This window comes from Eptatretus burgeri, chromosome 8 (assembly GCF_056783735.1).
Source record: "Eptatretus burgeri isolate ZD-2024b chromosome 8, Ebu_testis_v1, whole genome shotgun sequence".
Lineage (NCBI taxonomy): Eukaryota > Metazoa > Chordata > Myxini > Myxiniformes > Myxinidae > Eptatretus > Eptatretus burgeri.
The window spans coordinates 93,241,941-93,256,523 of NC_140968.1; the positions used below are offsets into that span (position 1 = coordinate 93,241,941).

Sequence of the window (14,583 nt, forward strand, 5' to 3'; positions counted from 1 at the left end):
TGGGACCGATATGTTCTCGTGGATCAGGCATTACCTGTCGGAGGTATGCGCTCTACCGAGTACCCCTTCTCGTATTGGCTGTTATTACCTGTTTCTTTTTACATGGGTTATCATCTTTCGGACTTTTGCTTGAATTATAACTACAATTTAGTCAGAGATAAAGGGCAAACACAAATGATTCTGCATGGGATTCGAATGAGCATTACTCGGGTTCAGACGGGAACATAAAACAGACAAACCCAAGTTTATATCAGAACGTCATCAGGTTGACCTCTGATAATGTGTGTCGTGGTGGTGGTGGTGGTGGTGGTGGTGGTGGTGGTGGTGGTGGTGGTGGTTGTGGTTGTGGTGGTGGTGGTTGTTGTTGGTGTTTAAAATAAAAGTTGCTGCGTTATTGGGAACGTTTGTCCAGAGATCAGAACTTGTTTTCCTTTAAACGTTAAAGAAATGAGAATATAAACGGTGGGAATTAAATCCGAACTCGATTTCGGGTTTTGAATCGGGATAATCCATTCTCTCTGCGTTTGTACCAAATGACGTAACATCCAGAGATCTTATGCGAATGCTCATCAGTTAGTCCATGACCGAGTCCGCAGAAAAAATGGCAAAAATTTCAAAATAAATCATCCCGTTTTATACTTTTATTACTATTTAATTTCCATTTGGCACAACATCGGACGCTATTTCGGATGTGACGTCATCGCGTTTTTGAAGTGCTGACAAATACGTCATCGCGTTTCTCATGAGGTATTTGGTCCTTGAGAGAGTTGGCTGTGGCGTTTGCCCGTTTGTGCCATTTGCTGAGTAACGTGTTGTCCCGACACTAGTGCTGAGCCATGACGGAAGTCGGTGATGGCAGGATCGTGAAGATGGAGGTGGACTGCAGTTCCATGGTGGATCAGAAGTTGCCCGAATGCCAGAACATGTCCAAGGTTGTTGAACTGTGTGGTTCCGTCAGTGGTACTACTAGGCCTGAAGGAAGGCCTCGGCTTTGCCTAGTTATTTCTGGTGCGCTTCGTGCAATTGCTCTTACCTGCGGATCTCAGAGATGTGTGCACACGTGTGATTGTGTGTATGGGAGTTAAAGTGATGGATGGGGCGTTCGAGAACCGGAGCCGGCGCGTTCTAGAGCGGAAACCGGCGCGTTCGACAGCGGGAGCCGGAGCGGCGGCGCGTTCGACAGCGGGAGCCGGAGCGGCGGCGGCGCGTTGGAGAGCGGGAGCCGGAGCGGCGACGCGTTGGAGAGCGGGAGCCGGAGCGGCGGCGCGTTGGAGAGCGGGAGCCGGAGCGGCGGCGCGTTGGAGAGCGGGAGCCGGAGCGGCGGCGGCGCGTTCGACAGCGGGAGCCGGAGCGGCGGCGGCGCGTTCGACAGCGGGAGCCGGAGCGGCGGCGGCGCGTTCGACAGCGGGAGCCGGAGCGGCGGCGGCGCGTTCGACAGCGGGAGCCGGAGCGGCGGCGGCGCGTTCGACAGCGGGAGCCGGAGCGGCGGCGCGTTGGACAGCGGGAGCCGGAGCGGCGGCGGCGCGTTGGACAGCGGGAGCCGGAGCGGCGGCGGCGCGTTGGACAGCGGGAGCCGGAGCGGCGGCGGCGCGTTGGACAGCGGGAGCCGGAGCGACGGCGGCGCGTTGGACAGCGGGAGCCGGAGCGGCGGCGGCGCGTTCGACAGCGGGAGCCGGAGCGGCGGCGGCGCGTTCGACAGCGGGAGCCGGAGCGGCGGCGGCGCGTTCGACAGCGGGAGCCGGAGCGGCGGCGGCGCGCTCGACAGCGGGAGCCGGAGCGGCGGCGGCGCGTTCGACAGCGGGAGCCGGAGCGGCGGCGGCGCTGCTCGACAGCGGGAGCCGGAGCGGCGGCGGCGCTGCTCGACAGCGGGAGCCGGAGCGGCGGGCGGCGCGTTCGACAGCGGGAGCCGGAGCGGCGGCGGCGCGCCCGACAGCGGGAGCCGGAGCGGCGGCGGCGCGTTCGACAGCGGGAGCCGGAGCGGCGGCGGCGCGTTCGACAGCGGGAGCCGGAGCGGCGGCGGCGCGTTCGACAGCGGGAGCCGGAGCGGCGGCGGCGCTGCTCGACAGCGGGAGCCGGAGCGGCGGCGGCGCTGCTCGACAGCGGGAGCCGGAGCGGCGGCGGCGCGTTCGACAGCGGGAGCCGGAGCGGCGGCGGCGCTGTTCGACAGCGGGAGCCGGAGCGGCGGCGGCGCGTTCGACAGCGGGAGCCGGAGCGGCGGCGGCGCGTTCGACAGCGGGAGCCGGAGCGGCGGCGGCGCTGTTCGACAGCGGGAGCCGGAGCGGCGGCGGCGTTGGACAGCGGGAGCCGGAGCGGCGGCGGCGCGTTCGACAGCGGGAGCCGGAGCGGCGGCGGCGCGTTCGACAGCGGGAGCCGGAGCGGCGGGGGCGCGTTCGACAGCGGGAGGCGGAGCGGCGGCGGCGCGTTCGACAGCGGGAGCCGGAGCGGCGGCGGCGCGTTCGACAGCGGGAGCCGGAGCGGCGGCGGCGCGTTCGACAGCGGGAGCCGGAGCGGCGGCGGCGCGTTCGACAGCGGGAGCCGGAGCGGCGGCGGCGCTCTCGACAGCGGGAGCCGGAGCGGCGGCGGCGCGTTCGACAGCGGGAGCCGGAGCGGCGGCGGCGCGTTCGACAGCGGGAGCCGGAGCGGCGGCGGCGCTGTTCGACAGCGGGAGCCGGAGCGGCGGCGGCGCGTTGCTCGACAGCGGGAGCCGGAGCGCGGCGGCGCGCTCGACAGCGGGAGCCGGAGCGGCGGCGGCGCGTTCGACAGCGGGAGCCGGAGCGGCGGCGGCGCGTTCGACAGCGGGAGCCGGAGCGGCGGCGGCGCGTTCGACAGCGGGAGCCGGAGCGGCGGCGGCGCGTTCGACAGCGGGAGCCGGAGCGGCGGCGGCGCGTTGGACAGCGGGAGCCGGAGCGGCGGCGGCGCGTTGGACAGCGGGAGCCGGAGCGGCGGCGGCGCGTTGGACAGCGGGAGCCGGAGCGGCGGCGGCGCGTTCGACAGCGGGAGCCGGAGCGGCGGCGGCGCGTTCGACAGCGGGAGCCGGAGCGGCGGCGGCGCGTTCGACAGCGGGAGCCGGAGCGGCGGCGGCGCGTTCGACAGCGGGAGCCGGAGCGGCGGCGGCGCGTTCGACAGCGGGAGCCGGAGCGGCGGCGGCGCGTTCGACAGCCGGAGCCGGAGCGGCGGCGGCGCGTTCGTGACTCCTTTCCCTCGACCCAGCGCTGATTGAGGTCTCAACATGTTAAAACTACTTGGAGAAAGAAAGTTTGTGTTTCTCTGTGCGCTGTCCTCTAAATGCTGAGTGTTCAGCAAGGAAACAGTGTGTACCATTTCTTTGTAAAGTCTTATTTGACTCTACTAGGGTCAAGATCCAACCGCCAATATCCCAGACTCAGAGAGGACTTTCAAGCCATAATGCCACTGAACCTGGTTTTAAAATGGAACTCTTCGTTATAACATGTATTACTCCGAGGCCGAGATCTAAATTATCAACTTATTGTCTAATATACATTTTTTATTATTATTATTTATATTCTTTTCTTTTCTTTTGTTGTATTTTTCTCCTTTTAGTTCTTGCTCAGATATTCTCATTTTGGAAAGGTTGAGGTTGAACCAATTTGGAATTTGTGTCCTCGAGTTGTAATAATGACCGATATTTGTGCATTGAAGCATGCAAGAGGAATGTGTGAAATATGAATGGAAGGGCAACACCCCTAATTGCAACAGGTTGGAAAATATCATTTGTTTGGAGGACAAACTTGGAGATGAGGAAGTTTATGATGGAGTCTGTTCGTAGATGGAAGTGGACGACGTTCTGGAGTGATGGTGAAAGACCTTATTAAAGTTACGTGTCCTCCGTAGAACACTGTAGAACATGAATCGGGACATGAACATGCAGCTTCGCAGTACTTTGGCTCTTAATTTCGTAAATTGTATGTCGTCCCATCCTGAGCGTGCATGCGCACAGTGCATTGAAGTTATTGCTTCAGTCTGCCTGTCTGGCAGTCAAACAAAATCGAAAATCATTCCAAGCAGGAAACTTGCTGTTTTTATGGACATCATAAAGGACACGAACAACATGCAAGAACTGGTTTAACGTGATGAAAAGGGTGGCGTAAAATTCAATGGGTTTTTTTTTAATATAGTAGTGTGGTGGGGGTGGGGGGAGGAAGGTGTTTCTCCAGCCTTTAAAACCTCTATTTTATTTCAATTTAATTATATATTTAAATCTGGAGAGCACAAATTGCCTTGTTTGCACTTCCAGAAATCTACAATTTATCAGTGTTTGGGCAAAATGCTACATTGTCTCAGCAAATCAAATTTGCCACTTGCGCTCTCAGTGTGGGGAAACTTAAGATATTCTGATTTTGTTTTTCTTTGCAGTGGTTTAACAATTTAATTTTCATCTCTTTTGCAGGATGGTAAGCTGCAGGAAGCGATAGAGCAACTCTTGACATTGGAAAAGCAAACACGGACAGTAAGAACTGCTCTTTGGACATGCTGTATTCTAAAGTTTTCTGTTCTTACTGGTTACAAAACTATTGCTGGGATACAGACTGGCTGTTATTTTGCTTTACTATGTCATGATATATATTCCTTCTCGTGCAGGCCTGTGATATGACCTCCACATCTCGGATTCTTGTGGCCATAGTTCAAATGTGTTTTGAGGCAAGAGATTGGGAAGCTCTCAATGAGAACATCATAACCCTAACAAAACGGCGAAGCCAGCTGAAGCAGGTATGTCCAGACACCTCTTTTTCTCACCACTTCAATGACCTGTTTGCGCTTTTTGGGTTCTCTCCACCAATTTTGTGTCGTGGATTAATCACCAGTGTCTTGTTTTAGACGAGCAAATACCACCGATCTCTTTGATGACAGGAATACTAATGGGGAGAGGGTGTGAGGGGTGGAGGAGAGAGAGGGAGGGTGCGAGGGGTGGAGGAGAGAGAGGGAGGGTGCGAGGGGTGGAGGAGAGAGAGGGAGGAGAGAGAGGGGTGGAGGAGAGAGAGGGAGGGTGCGAGGGGTGGAGGAGAGAGAGGGAGGGTGCGAGGGGTGGAGGAGAGAGAGGGAGGGTGCGAGGGGTGGAGGAGAGAGAGGGAGGGTGCGAGGGGTGGAGGAGAGAGAGGGAGGGTGCGAGGAGTGGAGGAGAGAGAGGGAGGGTGCGAGGAGTGGAGGAGAGAGAGAGGGAGGGTGCGAGGAGTGGAGGAGAGAGAGGGAGGGTGCGAGGAGTGGAGGAGAGAGAGAGGGAGGAGTGGAGGAGAGAGAGGGAGGAGTGGAGGAGAGAGAGGGAGGAGTGGAGGAGAGAGAGGGAGGAGTGGAGGAGAGAGAGGGAGGAGTGGAGGAGAGAGAGAGGGAGGAGTGGAGGAGAGAGAGAGGGAGGAGTGGAGGAGAGAGAGGGAGGAGTGGAGGAGAGAGGGAGGAGTGGAGGAGAGAGAGGGAGGAGTGGAGGAGAGAGAGGGAGGAGTGGAGGAGAGAGAGGGAGGAGTGGAGGAGAGAGAGGGAGGAGTGGAGGAGAGAGAGGGAGGAGTGGAGGAGAGAGAGAGAGGGAGGGTGGAGGAGAGAGAGAGAGAGGGAGGGTGGAGGAGAGAGAGGGAGGAGTGGAGGAGAGAGAGGGAGGAGTGGAGGAGAGAGAGGGAGGAGTGGAGGAGAGAGAGGGAGGAGTGGAGGAGAGAGAGGGAGGAGTGGAGGAGAGAGAGGGAGGAGTGGAGGAGAGAGAGGGAGGAGTGGAGGAGAGAGAGGGAGGAGTGGGGGAGAGAGAGGGAGGAGTGGAGGAGAGAGAGAGAGAGGGAGGAGTGGAGGGGAGAGAGAGATAGAGAGAGAGGGAGGAGAGGAGGAGAGAGAGAGAGAGAGGGAGGAGTGGAGGGAGAGAGAGAGAGATAGAGAGAGAGGGAGGAGTGGAGGAGAGAGAGAGATAGAGAGAGGGAGGAGTGGAGGAGAGAGAGAGATAGAGAGAGAGGGAGGAGTGGAGGAGAGAGAGAGAGAGGGAGTAGTGGAGGCGAGAGAGAGATAGAGAGAGAGGGAGGAGTGGAGGAGAGAGAGAGATAGAGAGAGAGGGAGGAGTGGAGGAGAGAGAGAGATAGAGAGAGAGGGAGGAGTGGAGGAGAGAGAGATAGAGAGAGAGGGAGGAGTGGAGGAGAGAGAGAGATAGAGAGAGAGGGAAGAGTGGAGGAGAGAGAGAGAGGGAGGAGTGGAGGAGTGGAGGAGAGAGAGAGAGGAGTAGAGGAGTAGAGGAGTAGAGGAGTAGAGGAGTAGAGGAGTAGAGCGATGTGTGTATATATATATATATATATATATATATATATATATATATATATATATGGCGTATTGGAGTTATCAGAGAGAATGTTATACTTTGACACACACACACACACACACACACACACACACACACACACACACACACACACACACACACACACACACACACACACACACACACACACACACACACACTTGGCCAATATCGGGAATTTTTTGGGAATGGGCTTTGTAAAGACGTTTCAGGACAAACATTATTCTTTATAAACAGCTGCATGTGATGGGTGGAAAAGAAATTGGCTCGGTAATTTGAAAAATACGTTCATACGACAAACGGCTCAGAAATCTGGCGTTATGAAATATATTTTGCTTGGAAACTCACAAAGAGAAACATAGAGCCTTTGTAAAGCAAATCTGATAAGCAATTACTTGAGAAACAGGCGCGATGACAAAGGATAACCTGAAAGCACCTCCATAAGATACGGGTTGAAACTTTGCCACAACGGCACCCACAGCAGGCATGGCATGTTCACACACCCGCGGAGAGTCCCTGCAGATCCAAATCTCCCCATATGTACCACGTCCGTGTGTGCTGTATACGTACCTCTATCTTCTCGTTACTGTTGACTGCACATCCCGATCGGGACACAAACTGTACTGTACTGCTCGGTAAGTGGCTTAAGCACTGCAGCGGAATGTCTGGTTTGGCAAGCGATTACCAATTGCCGTCGATACAACTCTGCACCCGGAAACGCCCGTGCAATGTCCGAATTGGACAAATCAACACTTTTTTGGAGTCAGAACTGCTAATATTTTCAAATCTGGACCTTACATTTTGTCATAATGCTTAGTTTAAGAGATTCTCTCGGTTATTCATATTCTCAAATTAAATAAAGCCATCCATTATATTCCATGCATCCATTGGGACCATACTCTGTGCCCAGAGCGTTGGTGCTGCCTAAGCAGTCTCCTTGGCAATTGGACACAATTCTGGACGGGTTGCCACTCCGACTTCGGGATACCAGCAAGCTGGCACTCATTTTTGCCGACCTCAGAAGGATGACAGGCAGAGTCAACTCCACCTGGTATTGATTCAACAGCCAAGCAGGATTAATTAATACATATATATATATATATATATATATATATATATATATATATATATATATATATATATATATATATATATATATATATATATATATATATATATATATATATTGGGTAGAACAAGTATTTGATACACTGCCGATTTTGCAGGTTTTCCCACTTACAAAGCACGTAGAGGTCTGTAATTTTTATCATAGGTAAACTTCAACTGTGAAAGACGGAATCTTCAACAAAAATCCTGAAAATCACATTGTATGATTTATTTGCATTTTATTGCATTAAATAAGTATTTGATCACCTACCAACCAATAAGAATTCCAGCTCTCACAGACCTGTTAGTTTGTCTTTAAGAAGCCCTTCCATTCTCCACTCATTACCTGTATTAACTGCACCTGTTTAAACTCGTTATCTGCATAAAAGACAGCTGTCCACACTCAATCAATCAGACTCCAACCTCTCCACAATGGGCAAGACCAGAGAGCTGTCTAAGGACATCAGGGACAAAATTGTAGACTTGCACAAGGCTGGGATGGGCTACAGGACAATAGTCAAGCAGCTTGGTGAGAAGGCAACAACTGTTGGTGCAATTATTAGAAAATGGAAGAAGTTCAACATAAGTCAATCTCCCTCGGTCTGGGGCTCCATGCAAGATCTCACCTCGTGGAGCCTCAATGATCATCAGAAAGGTGAGGGATCAGCCCAGAACGACACGGCAGGACCTGGTCAATGACCTGAAGAGAGCTGGGACCACAGTATCAAAGAAAACCATAAGTAACACTACGCCGTCATGGATTAAAATCCTGTAGCACACGCAAGGTCCCTCTGCTCAAGCCAGCGCATGTCCAGGCCCGTCTGAAATTTGCCAATGACCATCTGGATGATCCAGAGGAGGAATGGGAGAAGGTCATGTGGTCTGATGAGACTAAAATAGAGCTTTTTGGTTTCAACTCCACTCGCCGTGTTTGAAGGAAGAAGAAGGATGAGTACAACCCCAAGAACACCATCCCAACCTTGAAGCATGGAGGTGGAAACATCATTCTTTGGGGATGCTTTTCTGCAAAGGGGACAGGACAACTGCACCGTATTGAAGGGAGGATGGATGGGGCCATGTATCGCGAGATCTTGGCCAACAACCTCCTTCCCTCAACAAGAGCATTGAAGATGGGGCGTGGCTGGGTCTTCCAGCATGACAACGACCCGAAACACACAGCCAGGGCAACTAAGGAGTGGCTCCGTAAGAAGCATCTCAAGGTCCTGGAGTGGCCTAGCCAGTCTCCAGACCTGAACCCAATAGAAAATCTTTGGAGGGAGCTGAAAGTCTGTGTTGCCCAGCGACAGCCCCGAAACCTGAAGGATCTGGAGAAGATCTGTATGGAGGAGTGGGCCAAAATCCCTGCTGCAGTCTGTGCAAACCTGGTTAAGAATTACAGGAAACGTCTGATCTCTGTAATTGCAAACAGGTTTCTCTACCAAATATTAAGTTCTGTTTTTCTGATGTATCAAATACTTATTTCATGCAATAAAATGCAAATTAATTATTTAAAAATCATACAATGTGATTTTCAGGATTTTTGTTTTAGATTCCGTCTTTCACAGTTGAAGTGTACCTATGATAAAAATTACAGACCTCGACTTGCTTTGTAAGTGGGAAAACCTGCAAAATCGGCAGTGTATCAAATATTTGTTTTCCCCACTGTATGTTTGTGAGTTCTTGAATCTGTGATCGTTTTTACATTGAAAATGAAGTGATTACAAGTCTCCCATCACCATCTCGTGACCACTCGGTCTCCTTTTATACGACCAACCATCCTTTCTCCAAAGTGAATTTGCTGCGAGTTCTCATTGATAATTCACTTATGTTGCCCCTATGATAGGCTGTTGCAAAAATGGTACAGGAGTGCTGCGAGTATGTGGAACAGACGCCAGATCTTCCAACAAAGCTCGCACTTATTGACACTCTTCGCACTGTCACTGCTGGAAAGGTATTGCATTCACTTTCATGGGATGGGCTTGGGTCTGATGATTAAGCCTGTTTGATGTTCCAGTTGGTTTCTTCACTCGTTTCGTGTTGGTGTTTTTGCAAAATTCATAAGAGCTGGTGTTGAACACTTTCATAGTTTGACCTTGAATTTACATGATTGTGCATACATGTTTTATCCCATGAAGCAGTAAATGCAACTTCACACCTCCACTGATGTCACTGATTTCCACAACCAGACCACCCACTTTGTGTCTTATTGTCAGGTCAGGCCAGATCAGATCTATGACTTGCTGCAGGTATCATGTAAACCTGTACTAACCTGTTTCATGGTCGGATTGTCAGCGAATAAACCATCTCCCCCCACCAGGTTTCCTGGTGAGGAGGGCGTTTGATATGGACACCCAGCAGGATTAAAAATAAAACCTGTCAAAAGGCTGAGGAGCTCCTTGTGAGCCAACGGCCATCCATATCTCGTGCCCAACTGTGTCTGTGGACATCCTCCTGCAGTTGGGTTACTTTTTATTTGGAGGTTGGTGACAGGATTTGCACTCCGGCCACCATATAAAACCCTTCATTCTGCAAAATGTACTAAAGGCAAAAATAAATCTCAAAACCCAGTCCGTGGGAGTACCTCCTGTGCAGCTGCCCTCCGCAGGGCAGCCCACCGGATGACAGGATTGGGGAAAAGCCTTCGAGACCCCACTCTTAGATAGGAGGAAAACCACCCACGGGGTAACATTCCCTGGTTGGATTGTGGTCATGTGTGTCGGGGTGGTGCTGAAGTGTCATCCACCAGACGGTGGTCTCCTTGCATTAACCTGAGGCGGTCCCTTTGGGTGGTTGCCTGGAATGTCCTATCCCTAAGAGAGGATGATCACCTGTCTCTGTTCTCATGATTCTGAGGTCAAGCTTTTGGACATTGATGTTGCAGCACTCTGATGTTCTGAGACCAGATAGTGGCAAATTCATGGCGGGTGGTTACACCTACGATTGGTCTGGTCACTCTCATGATTACCATGTCCAAGGAGTTGCGATGGCTGTGTCCAATAAGCTGACTCCAATGATGATTGAGGTAACCCCGGCCAACGAGTGTATTATGAGACTAAAGATGTGTCACTCTTTGGGTGTCGTTTCCCTGGTCTCTGTATATGCTCCGACTGAGGTGAGTGATCCCACTGTGAAGGAAGCATTCTATGCTACGCTCGAGTCTGGTTGATGAGTGCCCCAGGCGAGATACTCTTCTCGTCTTGGGGGGATTTCAATGCATTAAATGGAACTGATAGGGATGGTTATGAGACATGTGTTGGTCCCCATGGGTCTGGAACTGTGAACCAGAATAGCACCAAGTTCCTTGATTTTACAAGGTCATGGACTGAGGGTGGCTGGTTCATGGTTTCAGCGCCCACAGCCTCATCGCTGGACTTGGTATTCCAACGCTGGTGGTGTGGCGAAGGAGATTGACCATGTGCTCACTGATGGGTGCTTGAGAGTGGTTCAGAATTTCAGGGTCTGCCGGAGTGCCAGGTTCCTCAATACTGACCACAGGCTTGTTGTGCCAACTCTGAAGTTGCAGCTGAAATCCAGGAGAATGGTACCATCCCAGCCTCAGATGGATGTTGGCAAGCTCAATGATGAGAGGGGAGCTGAGGAGTTTGCGAACAAGCTGAGTGGGGATTTGGGGGGTCTGGGTGCTTTGGGGAATCCTAAAGAGTTGTGGAGTGCCTTCAAGACCACTGTCCTTCATGTTGCAGGTGGATGTCTTGGAGTTCACCAGAGGGTGAAGAAGAATTTTGTGTCTCAAGGTACGCTGGATACCATTGACCAGAGGCGCAGAGCATAAAACTGTTCGTGCGCTGAGGGTGAACAATGAGGCCGATGTGTGAGGGGGTCGAGCATCACCTGCAGTCAAGTGATTCTCATCCTGCTTACAGGGGAATTCACGCAGAGTGTTCCTCCAAGCCCATCCCTGGTGTACTGCATTAATAGCGGAGGGTGGTGGGCTTTTGCCAGAGGAGTCTGAAGTGAAGGCCCGCTGGGCTGGTTACTTTGAGTGGCTTTACCAGGCTGACCCACCAGCTGTCGGTTTGCATGTCAGGGGTGTTACTATCCTCTTGCTGACCTTCCAATCAACTGTGATCCACCTTTGTGGAAACACAGACTGCAGTGAACCGGTGGAAATGGGGTAAAGCTCCTGGGATCTGTGGCATCCTTGCTGAACTTCTCAAGGCTGGTGGAAATGTTGAACTCATGTCGTTGCATACAGTTCTTTGCTCTGCCTTGAACACAAGCATCATTCCAACTGACTGGAAGATGGGCATTGTTGTCCCTCTGGAAAGGGAAGAGTGATCACCAGGACTGCAACAACTACCGAGGGGTAACGCTGCTCTCAGTGCTGGGCAATGTCTTTGATTGGATAATTTTTGATAGGGTTCGCCACCATCTGCTTGACCACCAGTGTCCAGAGCAGTCAGGCTTCACACCAAAGAGGTCAACGATTGGCTGTATCCTTGCTATTCGGGTCCTCACTGAACGCAGGCGAGAGTTTTGGCAGCGGCTGCTTGCAGCCTATGTTAATCTCTGTAAAGCGTTCGATTCAGTGATTCTTGATGCCCTCCAGAGGATTCTTGCTCTTTGTGGGGTGCCACCAAAACTGATCAATCTGATGTCTGAACTGTACTCTGGTACTGAGAGTGCTGAGAGATGTGGTGATACCATCTCTGACTTATTTCCATTTGTTGCTGGAGTTCGTCAGGGGTGTGTTCTGGCCCCCACACTTTTCAGCGCTTGTACGGACTGGATTCGAGGGAGGATGTTGGAGAGATCAAGCTCTGCAGTGCATCGTTTCGGAATGTCAAGATCTCTGACCTTGATTTTGCAGTTGATGCAGTGATCATTGTGGAGATTTTAGGTATCCTTTTGGGGGCCCTGGAGGTGCTGAATGAGGACAGGAGTCGCTGGGATTCCAGGTTTCCTGGGTCAAAACCAAGATCCAGGCTTTCAATAACATATTGGATGCTGCTTTGCAGTCTATTCCTGATTGTGGCAAGGATGTTGAGGTTTTGTGAGATTCGCTTACCTTGGCAGTGATATTCATGTCTTTGCTGGCTGTGAGCCAGAGGTCAATAGACATCTGGGTCGGGCCTTGCGAGTCATGGATTGCACTTTATCATGGGGGTTGGCACTGTCGGTACCTGTACGGGAGGACGAAAGTCTGAGTCTTCAGGTCCTTGGTGCTTCCAGTGTTGCTTTACGGATGTGAGAATTGGACTCTGACCAGGGATCTGAGACAGCGACTTGATTCCTTTGGTACCAGGTCTCTTCAGAAAATTCTTGGCTATTGCTGGTTGGACTTTTTGTCCAACTAGCGGTTGCTGAGAGATATTTAAATGAGATTTGTTACCTGCACAGTCAGTGAGCATCAGCTGCGGCTGTATGGACATGTGGCTCGTTTTCCTGACGCTGATCCTGCTCACCATATTCGCTCATTGAGGGAGCCTTTTGAGTGGAGGAGGCCAATGGGCTGACCATGTGCCTCATGGTTGCAGCAGGTTAATCAGCATCTCAAGTAGATGGGGATGGGCCAAGCATCTGCCTGGGGTTGGCCAGATGGAGGCCCCTGGAGTACCGGCAGAAAGTGGATGCAGTGACGCGCTTTTCCAGCGCATGTTCCCATATCTGAACTGACCTGATTTTGTGTGAACCGGCCACACTGTGATCGCCTCCATGATTGTACTGCATTTCTACGTTACATTTCAAAAGTTCTACATAATGCTGTATAAGGTGTGCAAATTTGCAGGGCTCACAACTAGCCATGACAGTTTCCATAGCTAAGCATTTATCTCCTGAATAGTTACGTAGTCCATCACTGTGTTCAGCCGAAGTATCCCGAAACGAGAGCAGAATATAGAATTAGGTCATGGTACCAATACACAGTGACTTACTCTATTTTGACAATTACTGTGCGATCTTTAATGTCCAGAAGCAAAGGCTAACAGACAGGACAGCCAGATAAGCAAGCCTTAAAAGGATGGCATACCCATTGATTCAATGCTCTGCCTGTGAAGCACCATGATGGCATATCACATCAGAAAATATCACCTTAAACCTCATATAACTCTATTTTTGTGCAGCAATTTGCTTCTGAATATCCTGCCTGTGTTGTTTTTAATACTGCTTGCTTGAAGCCTCCTTTGTGTCGCTCAGATATACGTGGAGATAGAACGTGCGAGGCTGACGCGCATCCTGGCTCACATCAAGGAAGAAAAAGGAGAGTTGAAGGAGGCATCGAGTATCCTGCAGGAACTGCAGGTAAGTCAGGGTTCTCACTGACATGTACATCATTGGTTTGTCAGTCACAATTAGACACCTACTGAAATGGATAAATCCAGAATGTAGCTCTTGTCATTACCTCCACCACTGAAAGTGGATGGAGATTATGTTTTCACCCTTTTTTGTATGTTAGTCTGTCTGTCTGTGAAAAGAATATCTCCAAAAATTATGGATTTATTTGGACGAAACTTGGTGGACAGGTTAGGTGTGTGACGAGGACGAATTTATTCGATTTTGGTGAAGATTCAGATTCGGATCTGGCCTATTGGTGGGATACAAAAAGTAAGCTGTTCAGCCGAGTCGAGGTATGCACTCTACCCAGTGCTGTTTGAGTTTAGAATGTTTCCAATTTATTAAACATGTTATTTAGAATTTTACCCACTCCCGAAAAAGGAAAATAAGGTTTCACGCATCTTGAGAAAATAGATAGCTGTCTTGTGTTAAGGAAACCATCTTACTATATTAAGAAAAGCAATTATCTCGACGTATTGTGTACCTCTGAAAATCGTAGGAAAAAAAACATGGCTGGGCTGATCTTCACCAAATTTTGCATATGTGTTGGTCGTATCCAAGGTCAGGTCATGGGCACAAAACCAAAAAAAATCCCCCATTTTCAGACTTTGCCCAAAAATAAGGTTAATCTTTTATTGCATATATCTTAAATTGTTTATGCTGGGAGGATTATTACAAATTAGCAGGGTATCCACGCCCCCCCCCCCACCCCTGGTGGGTTATGTTTGCGCATCAACTTGCTGAAAAAGTATGGTCTCTGTTTTTCAAGAACATGATAGATTTCGGCATGGTGTGTACCTAAAAGGTTCTATGTGGTCTAAAGGTCTAAAGGATTCGCTTCAATAGTAGTTGGTGTCTAGGACGGTGATCCTCACTATTTTTGTAAGGGGGCCAATTTCACC

The 14,583-nt window shown here is 51.2% G+C and overlaps 1 protein-coding gene across 2 annotated transcripts in view; it reads left to right on the forward strand.

The window, feature by feature from the left end:
* Positions 1-735: 735 nt before the first annotated feature.
* Positions 736-14,583, forward strand: part of PSMD12 (proteasome 26S subunit, non-ATPase 12) — a 39,128-nt gene continuing 25,280 nt past the window's right edge. For both annotated transcript variants that reach the window (XM_085893021.1, XM_085893022.1), the window contains exons 1-5: positions 736-932; positions 4,409-4,468; positions 4,600-4,728; positions 9,234-9,341; positions 13,544-13,648. In XM_085893021.1, coding sequence (XP_085749147.1) covers positions 837-932; positions 4,409-4,468; positions 4,600-4,728; positions 9,234-9,341; positions 13,544-13,648 — 498 coding nt within the window. In that variant the 5' untranslated portion in view covers positions 736-836. The remainder of the gene's footprint in view (positions 933-4,408; positions 4,469-4,599; positions 4,729-9,233; positions 9,342-13,543; positions 13,649-14,583) is intronic.